The sequence below is a fragment of the Oryx dammah genome, unplaced genomic scaffold, assembly GCF_014754425.2.
Source record: "Oryx dammah isolate SB20612 unplaced genomic scaffold, SCBI_Odam_1.1 HiC_scaffold_2, whole genome shotgun sequence".
Classification (NCBI taxonomy): domain Eukaryota; kingdom Metazoa; phylum Chordata; class Mammalia; order Artiodactyla; family Bovidae; genus Oryx; species Oryx dammah.
Window position 1 is genome coordinate 90,164,713 of NW_024070186.1, and position 16,088 is coordinate 90,180,800.

Consider the following 16,088-nt stretch of genomic DNA (forward strand, 5'->3'; position numbering starts at 1 on the left):
TCTTTTTTTTCAAGAGATTTAAAGATGTCAAAAAGCAATACGAGGCAGAGTGAATGAGAAGTTTTCAGAAGTTAAAGGTGGTTGAGGGAGGCTCAGAAAGGTAGGAAAAGCAAGAAACCAAAGCCAGGGGGAGACACTGGCTTCACGAAGAGTCAAGAAGTAATGTTTTAGATTCAGAGCTGCTGTCCCAGCAGCCACCACTCACTGAGGATTTGCACCCGAATCAAGCCCACTTGTGTATTGTATACATAGACAATAGAGCAGAGCTGACTGGATTTTTGTGTTCTTATATTCCCCAGGAGAGAGAGAGCTCCCATAGTGGAAGGAGTGTGGTCATTTAGTCACCAGGCACAACACTGCTTCTGTGGCGACTTCTCAGCTCCTGTGTGTCAGCAGCAGCATCTAGATTTCCAGTTGGCTTGAGATGGACACCGCAAGTTTGTATCTAACATCTTTGGCTTAGATTCTGACAATCAGATGGAAGAATTTTATAAACAAAGTTTGAGGAGTTAATGACTGTTGTTTTAACCTTGGTACACTGCATATTCAGGTAGTCAGACTTGTAATGAACCCTAACTGGGATGTGATCCCTCAGGAACTTAGTAACCTGAGTCTTCAACTGGGTCACATTGCTCAGAACTGTGGCCATTCTCAAGGTGAGAACTCAGGAATCTTTAAGAGGAAATCAAACATGTCTCAGAGCAAGAAATCTATGGAGCACTATAGGGAAATTTCCATGGAACCTTGTCTCCCTCGATAGCATATCTAGAGGATCCCTTCATGTTATGAGTCCACTTTACTACCCCCAAGACTGGTCCTGAGTGCCTTTGAGGGTCCACCCAGAGATGGCACAGGAAATGTTCTAGCATTGCAAGTGTACAAAGTCACAGAGAAGCACTTTTGCACCAGTTTTATTCCTTTCCTTTGTTTTCTTCTTGCTTCTTTTATTTTTCCTGTATCTGTATATTTTTTTATATAGTATATATCCATTAAAATCACTTTAAATGCTTTTGGAGAATAGCACAGTACATAAATAAATAAGAAGTGAAAGATACTAGCTTGAGGATTCTGTCCTAGATATCTATTTTGATGCACTTGAAATTAAGCCTTCCCCAACTAAGGCTCAGAGAAGAGCCAGTCCAACCCCATAGTTGTGGAGCCACCTTTCTCTTGGCACCAAAGCCTTGCGGGGTGGGGATTTCCCAAGTAAAGGCATCCAGACAGGTTTTGTCACTTGGTGCCCCAGGAGGAAGGATCTGTGCCTCTCTGTAACAGGCCCTACATCTCTCTCATTTTCCTTAGCCCCCTCTGGTGTCTTCATGAATCCATTTATGCTTCATGTAGAGACTCTCCTCCAGCAGACCATAAGGAGATGTCCTAAGATGAAGTGTGTGTGAATACATGTGTGTTCCTCAACAGTATCTTTATGTGTATGGCCTTAAGCTCATTTTAGATCCTTTTGTATTGACATCTATTTTTTCTCCATCCATTTTTCTCATTAATTACATATTGGAGAAAACTAGTTAAATGCCTGCATTGGGCAAATGTTTCTTTGAGATTATTTTAATATCTATAATGTAACTGAGTCTAAATTGGCAAAATAGAAAAAAATTAAAATTTTAATAGATAATTCAGTAACTGAGAGACTTCTGGTCTGGACAAGCTGACATAGACCTCTTTTCCTCTGTTCCTCCTCACTAAACACAACTTTATAAATCCTAGAAATGTTACAAGAGACAAAGAAGAAATCTGAAGAGTGCTAGGAAGAAAGTGACCTGGTTTGGGAACCCAGGACCAGATGACAACACAGAGGCAGGGCATCTTGTGTCCCCCAACCAGCAGAAGGCAGCCACCCAGACCTGGTCTTTTCTGACTTCCCATCTGGCAACAGACGGTAGTCTAGTAGCTTCTTCTTTCCCCTGGATCTAGTGGAAGCCCCTCTTACAACCTCAGGGAAGCGGGACCTACTGGGAGTCCTGTCAAAAAATAAGTGACCAGGGGAGGCATTCTCCTTCCCTGCTGAATCAGAGATTCCTCTTTTCTATGGAGAGATGCTGATGTGGATGGGAGGACCCAGTAGGCTGGTGGCCCAACTGGAGAAACCTCAATTGACCCCAAGGGCTGGAGACTTCCCTCTTCTGCCCAGAGATATGAGGGCTCTCTGGTGGAACCAGAAGAAAGAAGCTGTCACAGCTAGTAGCCTTATAGCTAGCAGCTGGGTCCAAGAAATCACTTTATTCTCCTCCCTGCCCAGAGAAACCTGGGTAGCTGAAGCTAGGGGGAGTGTTACTGACTGAAGACTTTCCCCACCCCCCTCCCTCACCAAGAGGTATCTTGGCAACCCAGCCGGAGGAAATTTCAACCCTCAGGCAGTCACAAAGACTCTGAAAATTAAACAGTTAGTGGAATCAGCCCATAAAAGTAGGCTAAGACTCACGTTAAACCTAAATAGAGTAACTTCCTGTAAAATATTTAGAACTCAGATTTTCATAACATAATGGACAAAATGTCCAGGATATAAATCAAGAAACAAGAAAAATCACAACTTGATTGAATGCCAACACCAAGATGAATCAGATATTGTAATTAGTCTGATAAGAATTTAAAGGCAGGCATTATAGAAATGCTACAATAATCAGTTACAAATTCGCTAAATACAAGTATAAAAAAACCACAGAAAAGAAATAGAAGTTATGCAAAAAAAAAAAAACACAAGTGGAAATTATAGAACTGAAAAATAGAAATTAAAGACTTACTAGATGGGCTCACAGTAGAGTGGAGATGATGAATCAGTGAACATGAGGACAAAACAACAGAATTCGCCCAATATGAATAATAGAAAAGAGATTGGGAAAAAGTGACAAGAGCCTTAGGGACCTGTGGACTAATAACAAAATATCCAACATTCATATCACTGGGGTCCAAGAAAGCAGAGGAAAAAGAAGGAAGAATGAATAAACATTTGAAGAAACAATGACTGAAAACTTGCCAAATTTGATGAAAAACATCAACATAGAGATTCAAGAAACTCTAAAGAGGATAAATCCCAAGAATCCATGTCAATACACATCATAATTAAACTTTTGAAAACTAAAGACAAAAAACCTTAAAAGTAGCCAGAAAAAAACAATGAAGTCCCTGTAGGGAAACACCATATGAATGGATTTCTCATGTGAGATCATGAAAAAGGAAATGTCAAAATATTTAAGTGCTGAATGAAAAGAACTATTGACTCATAATTTTGTATCTGGCAAAACCAGTTTTTAGAAATGAAGGGAAAATAAAAACATTCACAGATGAAAACTAAAAGATTTTGTGACTAGCAGATAAATCCTGGAAAGACTGGATAGAAGTTCTTGAAACAAAGAAAAGGATAAAAGGAAACTTAAGCATCAGAAAGCAAAAGAAAAAATAGGTTAGAAATATGAGTCCATACAATAGACATTCTTTTGAGTATTAGATAGTATTAGAATTTGTTTCAATCATAAAATATGATTTATAACACCTCAAAGGGAAAAAAAATCTCGCAAAAGAAATGGAGTTATACAGTGAGTTAACAAAAATAGGAAAAGGTGAGGAAGGTAAAGAAACCTAACTAGAAGTGAGGTTTCTATACTTCCTTTTAAGTAGTAAACAGTGTGATACCAAGTACAGAGTTAGAAGTAGTATCCAGAGCAACCATATGAAAACTACAAAGAGATGAACTCAAAAGTGCTATAAATAAATCAAGATGAAATCTGAAAACATGATCAAGTAACCTGCAGAAAAGTAAGAAAGAGAATAAACAGCAACGACATCCAAAAGAAACAAGTAGGAAATAATAAAATCCTAACGTGCTAACATAATTGCCTTTGTTGTAAACTGTCTAAATATGCCAATCAAAAGACAGATTAGCAGAGCAGATTAAAATATTAAAAAAAAACTAAATCCAACTATATGTTCCATATAAGAAATTCACTTTGTATTCAACTACAGGTAGCCTAAAGTAAGATGGAAAAGATATACCATGTACACATTAATAATAAAAATTAAAAGGAGTGACAGTATTAAAATCTAAAGTGGACTTCATAGCAAAGAAAATTATCAGAGACAAAAAGATATTTTATAATAGTTAAAGGATCAGTCTGTCAGGAAGACACAATATACTAATGTGTATAAACTAAACCATAGAGCTTCAAATACATGAGGCAAAACTGTTAAAGCTGAAAGGAGAAAGAGAAGAATCTACAATTATTGTTGGGAACCTTAACATTGCTCCCATTCAGTAACTGATAGAAGTATTAGGCAAAAACATCTGAGCAACACAATCATCAAGATCTAATTAACATATAAAACAGACCATCCAACAACAGTAGAATATAGTTTTCTCAATTTCTGTGGAACATTCACCAAGTAGAAAAAAAACCAAAACCCATAAAATATACCATAAAACAGACCTTGACAAATAAAAAATTGAAATCATAAAGCTTATATGCACTGACTACAATGGAATCAAACTGGAAATCTGTAATAAAGACAACAGGAAACTCAAAATACTTGGAAACTAAGCAACACACTTCTAAATAATTATGGGTAAACAATAAGCCTCAATGAAAATTAAAAAGTAGATAGAACTAAATAAAAATTAGAACACAAAGTATGTAGGAGGCAGCTAAAGCAGTACTGAGAGGGAAATTTATAGCACCAAATGCTTACATTTAAAATGAGGAAAGGTGTAATATAATTTAAATTCTTTCATCCAGAAACTAGAAAATAGAGCACAATAAACCCAAAACAAGCAGAAGGAATGAAATAATAGCAGAAAATAAAACTGGAAATAGGAAAACATGACTGGAAAAAAAAAAAAAACCCAAGGAAACAAAAAGGTCGTTCTTCAAAAAAAAAAAATCAGTAAATTTTATAAGTCTCTAGCAAGACTGACAAAAATAGAACACATATTGCCTTCATCAGGAATGAAATAGGATATATCATTCCAGATAGTGCAGCTGTTAAAGGAATACTGCATATAACTATATGATCATAAATATGACAATGTAGAAAAAAAAACAGAACAATTCCTTAAGCACCAAGATGATGAAATAGACAATCTGGATAGCCCTATGACCATTAAGGAAATTGAATTTTTAATTAAAAAGTTTTCCAAAATGAAACTCAAAGCCCAGATAGTTTCACTGGAAAATTCTATCAAACTTTTAAAGGGTAATTAAAACTAACTTTATACCTCTTCCAGAAAATAGAAGAGGGGGAAACATTTCCCACCTCATTCAGGAAGACAGTAGAGCCAGACAAAGATATGGTCAGAAAAAAAGAAAAAACTGCAAACAGTCCTCCTGAACTTAGGTGCAAAAATCCTTAACAGAATATTACCAAATATTTTAATACACAAAAATAAGTATATACCATGAACAACTGGGATTTATTCTAGGTGAGTGTTAATCACTCAGTCGTGTCCGACTCTCTGTGACCCCACGGACTGTAGCCCACCAGGCTCCTCTGTCCGTGGGATTTTCCAGGCAAGAATACTGGAGTGGGTTGCTATTTCCTTCTCCAGGGCATCTCCCTGACCCAGGGATTGAACCTGGGTCTCCTGCATTGTAGGCAGACTCTTTACTGACTGGGCCCCCAGGGAAGACCTCGGTGGTATGCAAGACTGATTACCAGCATAGTCAATCTTGAAAAGTACAATTGGAAAACTTATATCTTCTCATTTTAAACTGTATTATAAAGCTATCATAATTGAGATAGTGTGATACTGACATAAGGACAGACATATTGGTCAATGGCAAATAACTAAGTAAGTTGATTTTTTGCCAAAGCTATTTAGGCATCTCAATGGAGAAAAAATAGTCTTTTCTACAAACCGCTGCTGGGTCATTTGCATAGCCACAAGCAAAAAGGTGGATTTGTTGCATACACAAGCAGTTAACTCAAAATGGACAACAGACCTAACTGTAAGAGTTAAAACTAAAACATCTAGAAAAAACTAGTTGGAATTCTTTGTGTCCTTGGATTAGTTAAATAGTTCTTAGATATGACACCAGTAGTATAACCCTTAAAAGAAAAATTTATAAATTGGACTTCATCAAAATTTAAAACTTTTGCACTTCAAAAGATACCATTACGCAAATGGAAATACAAGTCACAACGTAGAGAATATGATGACAAATCATATTTCTAACAAAATATTTCTAACCAGAATAAAGAAATCTCACAACTCAAGAAGATAAACAACCTAATTTTTAAAAATAGGCAAGATTTGAACAGAGATTTCACCAGAGAAAACAAAGATGGCTAATAAGCACTTGAAAAGATGCTGTTTATTAGTAAAATAGAAATTAAAATGACAATGTAACACTACTTCACAACCACTAGAATGATGATAATAAAAGACAATAATAAGTGAAGGCCTAGACATGGAGAAATGGAAATTGCTGATTGAAATGTAAAATGATGTAGCCATTTTAAAATGCCTTTTGGCAATCAAAAAAACATATCAAACATAAATTTACCATGTGACCCAGCAGTTTCATTCCCTGGCATATATCCAAGATGAACACTCTATTTGTGTGAAAACTTATACTTGAACGGTCATAGGGGCCTTGTTTTTAATAACTAAAAATGCAGTTAAAAAAAAATCTAAATTTCCCTCAACTGGTGAATGGTTGAACAAAATATAGTATATCCACACAATGGAATTCTATTCTGTAGTTAAATATATACATATAACTGATAGGTGCTACAACATGGATAAACTTCAAAAACATGCTCAGTAGAGGATGCCAGATGTAAAAGACCACATACCATATGATCCAGAAAAGGTAACTCTACAGAGACAGAAAGTAGATTAATGGTTGCCTGAGCCAGGGGTGGAATAGGAATTGACTGCAAGTGGACAAGAGGTTCCTTTTTGGGGTGATGGAAGTATTCTAAAGTTGGATTATGGTGATGATTGTACTAAAAATCATTCAATTGTACACGTATAAGGAATGAATTCAATGATATATCTACTGTGCCTCAATAAAAATCTTTAGTAGATGAATATCATTCCAAAATGTTGTCTATGCATATATAGAGTGATAAAAATTCTTTTAAAATGTGTTCAGGTTTCCGAGGTGGCTTAGTGGTAAAGAATCTGCCTGCCAGTGCATGAGACGCAGGAGTTGCAGGTTCCATCTCTGGGTTGGGAAGACCCCCTGGAGGAGGAAATTGGAGAATCCCAAGTACAGAGGAGCCTGGAGGGTTATAGTCCATAGGATCACAAAGTCGGGCATGACTGAGCAACTGAGCACATACGCAACAGCAACCCATATTAAGAGGGATTCTGACCCACTGTTGCATATCAAGCAAAGAATATTTTTCAGAATTGGAAAAACAGTTGTGGAAGGTCTAGACTATGCCCTGTGAAAAGCCATGAAAAAAGCTGAGAATTTTTAGCTTGATGAATGCTTACTTGAGGCAACATGAAAATTCTCCCCAAATAGCAAAAAGAATACTGCATAAAAGAGAGGTTTATGCTAATTCTAGTTAGCCATAAAGGAAAGAACCAAGGTAGGCAGTTTCATAAAGAAAGCTTTTAGTTCAACATAAAGAATTGTCTGCCAGTTTTTCCCAAGTCAGTGTTCTGGAGAACACTATACCATATGAGGCTAAACAAGCAGTCTTATGTCTTTGTTGAAGGATTTCTCAATCTTTAATATCCAGGTGTTAAGAAGAGGATGTAATATTCTTCTTTCCAAAATTTGTCCAAAGAAGCTATTAGCACTGTTAATATCTCTGAGATAGTAGTTCATAGAACAGATTGAGTTAAAGCTGCTGAAATGGGGAGAGAGTATTTTCTGAAGAAGCAAAGTCAGGTTCAAATCAAGATATTTGTGGAGGGACTTGCCTGGTGGTCCAGCAATTAAGACAACACACTCCCAATCCAGGGGGCCTGGGTTCAATCCCTAGTCAGGGAACTAGATTCCTCATGCCATGACCAAGAGCCAGATTGCCACAATGAAGATCCCAAGTGCCGTAACTCAGACCCAGCCAGTTAAGTAAATGAGTAGATAAACATACATAATTTTAAAAAGGTTATCTCTGGAAACTGGATAGTGTTGCTGCCACTTCAGTACTTCTGAAAACTTGGTAACCAGGACCAGAGTATTAAAGCTTGGGAAAACGGGACAACTTTTCTTGTTATGTTTATAATGTGAGACTGACTCAAAACAGTTCTAGATGAGAATAATGGAGCAAAACCAATGGAAATGAGACTTTCTAGGACAGTTATTCTGAACTTTTCCCCCAGCAATACTTTCCCCCAGAAGTCATTATATTCCCATGTCTGTCCACTGAGTCATTCACTGTGTGCAAGGTATTATTTCTCAACTTTTTTCACCAACACAGCAACAAACATATTCTATCATTTCTTCCTTCAACTCTGGATTTTGCTAGAATCCTGATATGGGACTATGTCCCACATTGAGCACTGCCATTTTAGAAGCCCAAACCTAGAGTACTGGGTTTACTAGAGTATTAACTTTTTTTTTTTTTTAAATAAATAGGGCATTTAAAATTTGAGGGGAAAGTAAAACAGGAAAAAATATCAAAACAGATCCACTACTTTGAAGCTGAAGGAAGTACCAGTAAGAGAGGAAGTTGTTTTCATGAAAAATACTGTTATTATTAAATATTTGTAGCAATAAATACAGAGAAGGTAAAGGCACCCTATTCCAGTACTCTTGCCTGGAAAATCCCATGGATGGAGGAGCCTGGTAGGCTGTAGTCCATGGGGTCGCTAAGAGTTGGACACGACTGAGTGACTTCACTTTCACTTTTCACTTTCATGCATTGGAGAAGGAAATGACAACCCACTCCAGTGTTCTTGCCTAGAGAATCCCAGGGACGGGGGAGCCTGGTAGGTTGCTGTCTATGGGGTCGCACAGAATTGGACATGACTAAAGTGACTTAGCAGCAGCAGCAGCAAAGCGACTTAGCAGGAGCAGCAATAAATAAGATAATATAATAAGAAAAAGGTGGCCAACAACACTGAAAATGAGGATTGGAAAATGATAATTAGTATCTATACAGTTGTCCACAGGGGAGCATAATCTAGAGTTAAAACATTATAGTCCCTAAGAAAAGCATATACTGTATAACAATTGTTCATCAGGACTTCTACAGTTAATACTTTTCTGTTTTGTAGAACCATGTTTACTGTCTTTAATTTGGTTTCCAAGGACCTATCAATACTGAGAAAGAGGTGTTTGGATTAGTAGATAAAATACTGTAATTATCAGAAAGATATATCTTATCTTGTGTGTTAATAAAATATCATTTTGTCTTTTATTATTTGTACTGAAAAATTTACTACAGTCTTACTGAACCTGAATAGCTGACAAGTCAGGCCCTGGATGAGATCACACCAGACATACCAGTTCTTGAAGTCCTTGTAAACAACAAATACGCTGTTAATGAAGACATTTGAAAATACCATTTCTCTGTTATTCTGAAATTTAGTCCTAAATCAGCACTTCAAAAGGTGGCGTCATCTGCTCTAAATGGTAGGTAAAAGAATTCCTACAGAACTTTGATAACCAAAAAGATCAATCTCAATTATACATTTGTGTTTTTGGAGATACCAGGCCAGCTGCAGCAAAACCACACAAGGTTTACTGAGTTCAGTGACATATAAGAAGACATAGAGACTCAGGGACCTTGCTTTAATGTACTGAAAAACTCAGTCCTAGAACTGCCTCTATCATCAGAGAAAAGTGAAGGAGATCAGTTCATTGTGATGCTGTTCTCTCTTCCAACCAAGATGCAGTAAAAAATGCTTGAAGATGGTGATGGCCAAGACCAGAGTCAGGAACTAGGGTCTGGGCAGAGTCTAGGGAACCATTAGAGCCTTGTCTTCTTGGTTTCCAGGTTGATCACATTTCCTTGGATTTGGGGTGTCTGCTTATCTGCTGACCCCTGAACATCCTCTGGTTTTAAAGGAACATAGTAGTATCCCATGATGGAGAAGATCAGGCAGACCACCAGCATGAGGCAGGAAAAGAAAATGAATTCGGCCCACTGTAGGAAGAAATACGTATAGGAGAAAAATATGGAGAACCTGATACTAAGCTGATCTTTCTAACATGAAGACTGCGGAGCAGACTGACCTAGGGTGACCAGTTTGGGAAGAGCTTTGGTAGGAAAAGACAGGACTAATTGGCCTCTCCTCACATGGGCCTTTGGTGGCCATTATTGCAGCTTACATGTCTATTTTCCTGGTAAAGTCTATGTTTAAGACAGAGGGCTGAGTGGGGAATGTGGCAAACAGAGGGGTGGGGGAAGGGCAGCAGAGGAAGATGGAGGGAAATCCTTGGGTAGACACGTGCTCCTGCTTCTCTTAGTACATACCTGGGCCAGGCCACTGAACTGCGCCACAATAAGCACGATGATATTCCCAAATGCTATAGTCAACAACCAGGCTGCCTGGAGTACAGACTTCATGCTAGAGGGAGCCTAGAGAGGACACAAATCTGTGAGTAAAGAAACTCACTACACCACCCTCCTGTACCAAGCATCTATCCAGAAAAGTTCTCCCACCCAAACTTCCAGATTTGAACTTCCCCCTCTAAGTTCAGCATTCACATTGATTCAGGGAATATGTTTATAGTAATCAAACACAGTAAAATGATTCAGGTAATAATTTTCATAGTAACAACAAGATGGCACTCTTGACTGAATATTTTAATTCATTATATCATATAATCTTCATTATAACCCTAAGGGAAAAGTTCTATTACTATTCTTATTTTACACATAAAAATAGCTTTAGAGAGATGATAATTCACTTGCTAAAGGTTACACAATAGGTATGCAGCCAAAATTTGAACATGGGCAGTTTGATTCCACAGTCCTTATTCTTAATGTTTAAGTATCGCTTTCTGGATCCTAAACAGCATGGATCCAGCCTGCCATGTTCCTGGAGGTCAAGCTGATCCTCTGCTTAAGATCTAAAGCCCCAAATAATGGAGGTCTTGGCCAAGGTCACATAAATAATTAAGACAGTGTCAGGATTAAAACTCCATCCTCTGAGCAATAGCTCCACCTCCACTTTCCACTTGCAAAAACCTACCTGAGAATAAGAAAACTCAAGTCCTGTGACAGAGAACATGACCTCCCCAGCTGTAACAAGGGCATATTGTGGTAGCTGCCATCCGATGGACATTTTGTTGGCTGGGATGTATTCCATCTTCCAGGCCTGAGGACCCTGATTGGTTCTCTTAGTGAGGGAAACAAGAAATGGGCTTGTTAGGAGTCTCAAGTAAATATTCCTGGCCTATGGCATTTATGATCTTGTATCCATCTCCTCATTGTATTGTCATTCTTGTGGTACCATGAAGAAACTGAGCAATTTCTACACAATTTCAGGTTTTTGAAATTCCTTTTGGTAACTCCACTCACTTGGCTGGCTTCAGTCAATCAGATACCATTATTGCAGAGCCCTTAAATGGCAGACTATTTGATACTATAGTATCCCATCATTTTTACCTACTGGGTATTTTGATTCTGGCTAACATTTAAATGTAAAATGGCATCTGAATTATACAAACAATGAATTTTCAGAAAAGCATGTACTTAAAAAAGCTTAATTCTTTGTTCAATTTTCTATGTAAGTACAATTAAAATATTTCTCACATTTTCCATTTAAATATTTATTTTAGTAAAATTACTTTTATCAGAATATTATAATATCAGAATAATATCAGAAATTATTTTCTTGGTAACTCTTACACTGAAGATTTTCTTGATCAATTTTTAAAAATCCATATCAAATACCATCTACTATTTTGTATTCTATTTACTGGCCATTATTTTTAAACTCACACATAAAAATTTTTTCCAAAAGATGCAATTTTCCTATAAAATTTTGCTCAAAAAGAATCTTTTCAGGTCAATATTTTGTTATTAATGTTACCAAATATGCATGATTCTACAATCTTTTTTAAAAAATTAGTTTCACTATATGAAGGTTTTTAGCTGAGTTGGTTTTCTTCTATATAGATTGTATTTAGTAATATTTATTATAATAAATGAAATGGAATTTTTGAAATTATATATTTCCTTGGAGTAAAACCAAGTTATTAGGTAGTAAATGTTATTAGATAGTAGGTATAATATCTGGATATATCATGAGATTAATAATAGCAGAGACAGAAAGTAGACAAGTGGTTGTCTTGAGCTGGGGAGTTTGGGAGGAAATGTTGAGTGACTGCTAATGAGTATGTGGCTTCTTTTTGGAATGAGGAAAATGTTCTAAAATTATACAACTCTGAATTTATTAAAAACCACAGAATATATATTATTAAAAACATATTCTGTATGTATTGAATATACAATATATATTGAATATGTTACCTTTACATTTAAAACCATTATATACTTTAAGTGGGTGAAATGTATGATATGAATTATATTTCAATAAAATATAATAAAAATGGAATACTAAAGATATCATGCTAAACTAATTACATTAATAAAACTTGATAGATGATTCTCATCACACTTCAAGAAATTTTCATCTTTTTCTTACTCATGGTCCTCTTTTTATATTTCATACAATGTCAAAAGTAATTAATTAAAATTGGAATCAAGGTTGACATCAGAATTAAAATTCAGAGGTATCAAAAAAATAAAAAATAAAAATAAAATTCAGAGGTATCATGCCTAATTGCTGACACGATTGCTTTTGAGGGACCATAGATACCTTTGCGTAGAGATTGACATTTGCTACCAGTCTTGGTATTTCAGACTGTGATATGCTAGCAGATCAGTTTTCTAGGAGCTAGGGAAATCACATGTGAAGTCAGTCAAGAAGACCAAAATAATTTTTGTTTTCTTGGTGCCATAATGAGACTGGAGCAGACCATGTCACCTCACAGCAATGACTCAAGGTAAATTATGTCTACCATTCCCCAAGACCTTGGGCCTCTTGCCAGTGTTCTTTTATGTCCTCTGTTGAGATCTTAGGAGTTTTTTAAAGTCACTATAGTAGCTATTGAAGAGTTGACTCATTGGAAAAGACTCTGATGCTGGGAGGGATTAGGGGCAGGAGAAGGGGACAACAGAGGATGAGATGGCTGGATGGCATCACTGACTTGATGGACGTGAGTTTGGGTGAACTCCAGGAGTTGGTGATGGACAGTGAGGCCTGGGGTGCTGCAATTCATGGGGCCGCAAAGAGTTGGACACAGCTGAGCGACTGAACTGAACTGAACTGATAGAAGCTATCACCCTACACTAGAAATAAGTGAAAGAGTCATTTCCTAGGTAGGTTGATAAGAAGTCCAGGGTCCCCAAGGAAGAGAAAGGGGTCTGGGTCTTTCAAGGAGGAAATAAGGTCTGGAGTTCTCAAGGAGGAGAAAAGGACAACCTTTTTTTTTTTTCTTTAAGCCCAGAGCTGATGGTTGCACTACAAAACAACTCATGTTGCTCAAGGATATGTTTTTGCTTAAACTCTGTAACAACAATGTATCCTGCTTGAGGACCTGTTTCTCCTTGAGAAACTTCTGACTAATCCTGTCATTTTAAAATGTATATTATGGGAGTGGGTCTGGTAAGACCTTTACAACCTTGAGACATTCTTTTGATTTACTGTAATAACCAATTGAAAAAATATATAGCTTCCTTGCTAAGACTAGCAAGGGGGGCACTCTTCGTCCGCCTTCTGTTGTCTATGTCAGAAGCTTTCTCTGTCCCTTTTTCACTTTAATAAAACTCTGCTACACTAAAGCTCTTGAGTGATCAAGCTTGGTCCCTGGTCCTGAAGCTAAATCTTCTTCAGAGATCACAAATCTGACATTGTTCACCATAAGCCATCATAAGTATGTGATGCTGTCTTGCCATAGAGTAAGATAGAGATAGATATAGGTTATATATAAATTTAGATATGGTATAGTTACATAGATATAGATACAGATAAATAGAATAGAGTAAGAATGGTCATGAGCTACTTACATTTGTAATAACAAACAGATAAGCTGCACCAAAGTCTAGTAGACCCAAATTCAGTGAAAAATCCTCATTTTTTGTACTACAATGCACCACAGGATATCTGGAACAGGACAAATTTAGATTAGATGAAACATTAGTTTAGAAAGCACTTCCATTTCTGGTGGAAGGAGTGATTTTGTCTCTATTGATGGTGTATCAAGCAGCAAAGCTACACTTTCTCTTTGAGAAAAGGAGTCTCAGAGTGAACTTCTTTTCTATAGAAAAGAATAAGTTCTTTTCTATGCCTGATCTGAGATTTCATTGCCTGTTCAGTAAGGTTTTTTAACCTTAAACCTGAATGCAAAATGCATAAATTGCCTTCTATTGTGAACTTAAGACTCTAAGTCTTCTCATCTAAGTCTTATGAATTTTTCTGAGCATTATAAATTAGTGAAATAGCATAAAACAGTGAATCTGAAAGGATAAGCTCAAAGTAACAAGGTGTTCATAGGAGTTACCAAAGGGTAGGAGTGGGAGCCAATGATAAACTGGCAAACCTCCAGGAGATGGTCTTGTTAAGTATGTACAACAAGCATGGTTTCAATATATCTGTGCAGAAAAACAAGAGATTGAGGAAAGGAGGTAAAGGCTGAAACAGAGCAGGAGTATGTGTATATTTACAATTAGGTGAGATAAACCTAATCTGTCCATCTATACACAAAGAAAGTATTTAAAAATCAATTGTTAGTAAAAGTAAAATGTCCACTGGGTAGTGCTCTTACTCTCCTCTTTGCACAGTTCTGTAAGCAGACACACCATAGTCTTCAGCAACAATGAGGGATGCATCTGTACCCAGGGAGACATTGACCTCTTCATGCAAAGTGTTAACAAACCTAAGGATAATAGAGACATTGTTAGAGATCAGACAAAATCTCCCACCTGATAAATGGGCAGGGGCCTTTTCTGTTTTGTTTATTGCTATATGCCTAGTGCCTAGAACAGAGGCTGGCACATAAAAGGTACATGATATATATTGTTAACTGAATGAATAAAGGAACTCGCACATAAGTAATTAGTAGTCTTAGCTGTCCCTATCTTTTTCTTTCTTTGTGTGTTAGCTTTTTGTCTGCTATACTCTTACCTGATCTCCGCTAGGATGACACTATTGTGATCACTCACGGCAGTCTGAATCTCAACTCACCACTGGTGCAACCAATTTCTTTCCCTTTTATAATGATGGAATTCATCAATTGAGACTCCATAAGAAAAATAATTATGTATATATAAATAAATACTGCTGCTGCTGCTAAGTCACTGTATTTATATAAAACGGATACTTCATCCTCTTATAAATCAAGTCTGATTTGCTTTATGCAAAACTCAGACTCCAGCTCACAGAAGGTTGAGCTTTCATTGTTTTCAGTCTTCAGACAAACTTGAACTCTTCCAGAACCATTTTTTTAGTCTTTTGAACCGAGCCCCCAAATTGGTCCCTCAGTTTGGATTTTCGGTAGCATTTGTGTTAGTCCCTGGCCCATGGGATTAGAAGGGCAGTTCCCTCTAAAACCCTTGATGTTGATTCCTGGGCTTTCAATCATCCTGCACTAACCTAGAAATTGCTTCATTTCATCCTTTCTGGAGGTTCCCATTGCTCTTTGAACCAGGGAAGTCCTGGCCTCACTGTTGTATGACTTATTTGGATCTGTTTACTTTTTATGAAGCATATATGCTGCTGCTGCTAAGTCACTTCAGTCATGTCCAACTCTGTATGACCCCACAGACGACAGCTCACCAGGCTCCCCCGTCCCTGGGATTCTCCAGGCAAGAACACTGGAGTGGGTTGCCATTTCCTTCTCCAATGCATGAAAGTGAAAAGTGAAAGTGAAGTCGCTTGGTCCTGTCTGACTCTTAGCGACCCCATGGACTGCAGCCTACCAGGCTCCTCCGTCCATGGGATTTTCCAGGCAAGAGTACTGGAGTGGGGTGCCATTGCCTTCTCCCTGAAGCATATGTAAAAGCAGATTAATATGACTGTTCCAGCCTTTAGTGACATTCAACTTTTCATTAAAAGTTCTCTAAAATGCTGTTCTCTACAGCAACCATCTAATCTTGATGGCTGTAGA

The 16,088-nt window shown here is 37.2% G+C and overlaps 2 protein-coding genes across 2 annotated transcripts in view; one reads left to right on the top strand and one right to left on the bottom strand.

The window, feature by feature from the left end:
* Nucleotides 1–2,710, top strand: part of ILDR1 (immunoglobulin like domain containing receptor 1) — a 34,235-nt gene extending 31,525 nt beyond the window's left edge. Inside the window, exon 8 of the mRNA XM_040250823.1 lies at nucleotides 300–2,710. Coding sequence (XP_040106757.1) covers nucleotides 300–341 — 42 coding nt within the window. The 3' untranslated portion in view covers nucleotides 342–2,710. The remainder of the gene's footprint in view (nucleotides 1–299) is intronic.
* The window catches only part of LOC120871121 (solute carrier family 15 member 2-like), a 39,456-nt gene continuing 24,320 nt past the window's right edge, over nucleotides 953–16,088 (bottom strand). Inside the window, exons 18-22 of the mRNA XM_040250809.1 lie at nucleotides 14,748–14,858; nucleotides 13,990–14,086; nucleotides 11,108–11,254; nucleotides 10,387–10,491; nucleotides 953–10,056 (exon numbers count right to left, since the gene is read on the bottom strand). Coding sequence (XP_040106743.1) covers nucleotides 9,880–10,056; nucleotides 10,387–10,491; nucleotides 11,108–11,254; nucleotides 13,990–14,086; nucleotides 14,748–14,858 — 637 coding nt within the window. The 3' untranslated portion in view covers nucleotides 953–9,879. The remainder of the gene's footprint in view (nucleotides 10,057–10,386; nucleotides 10,492–11,107; nucleotides 11,255–13,989; nucleotides 14,087–14,747; nucleotides 14,859–16,088) is intronic.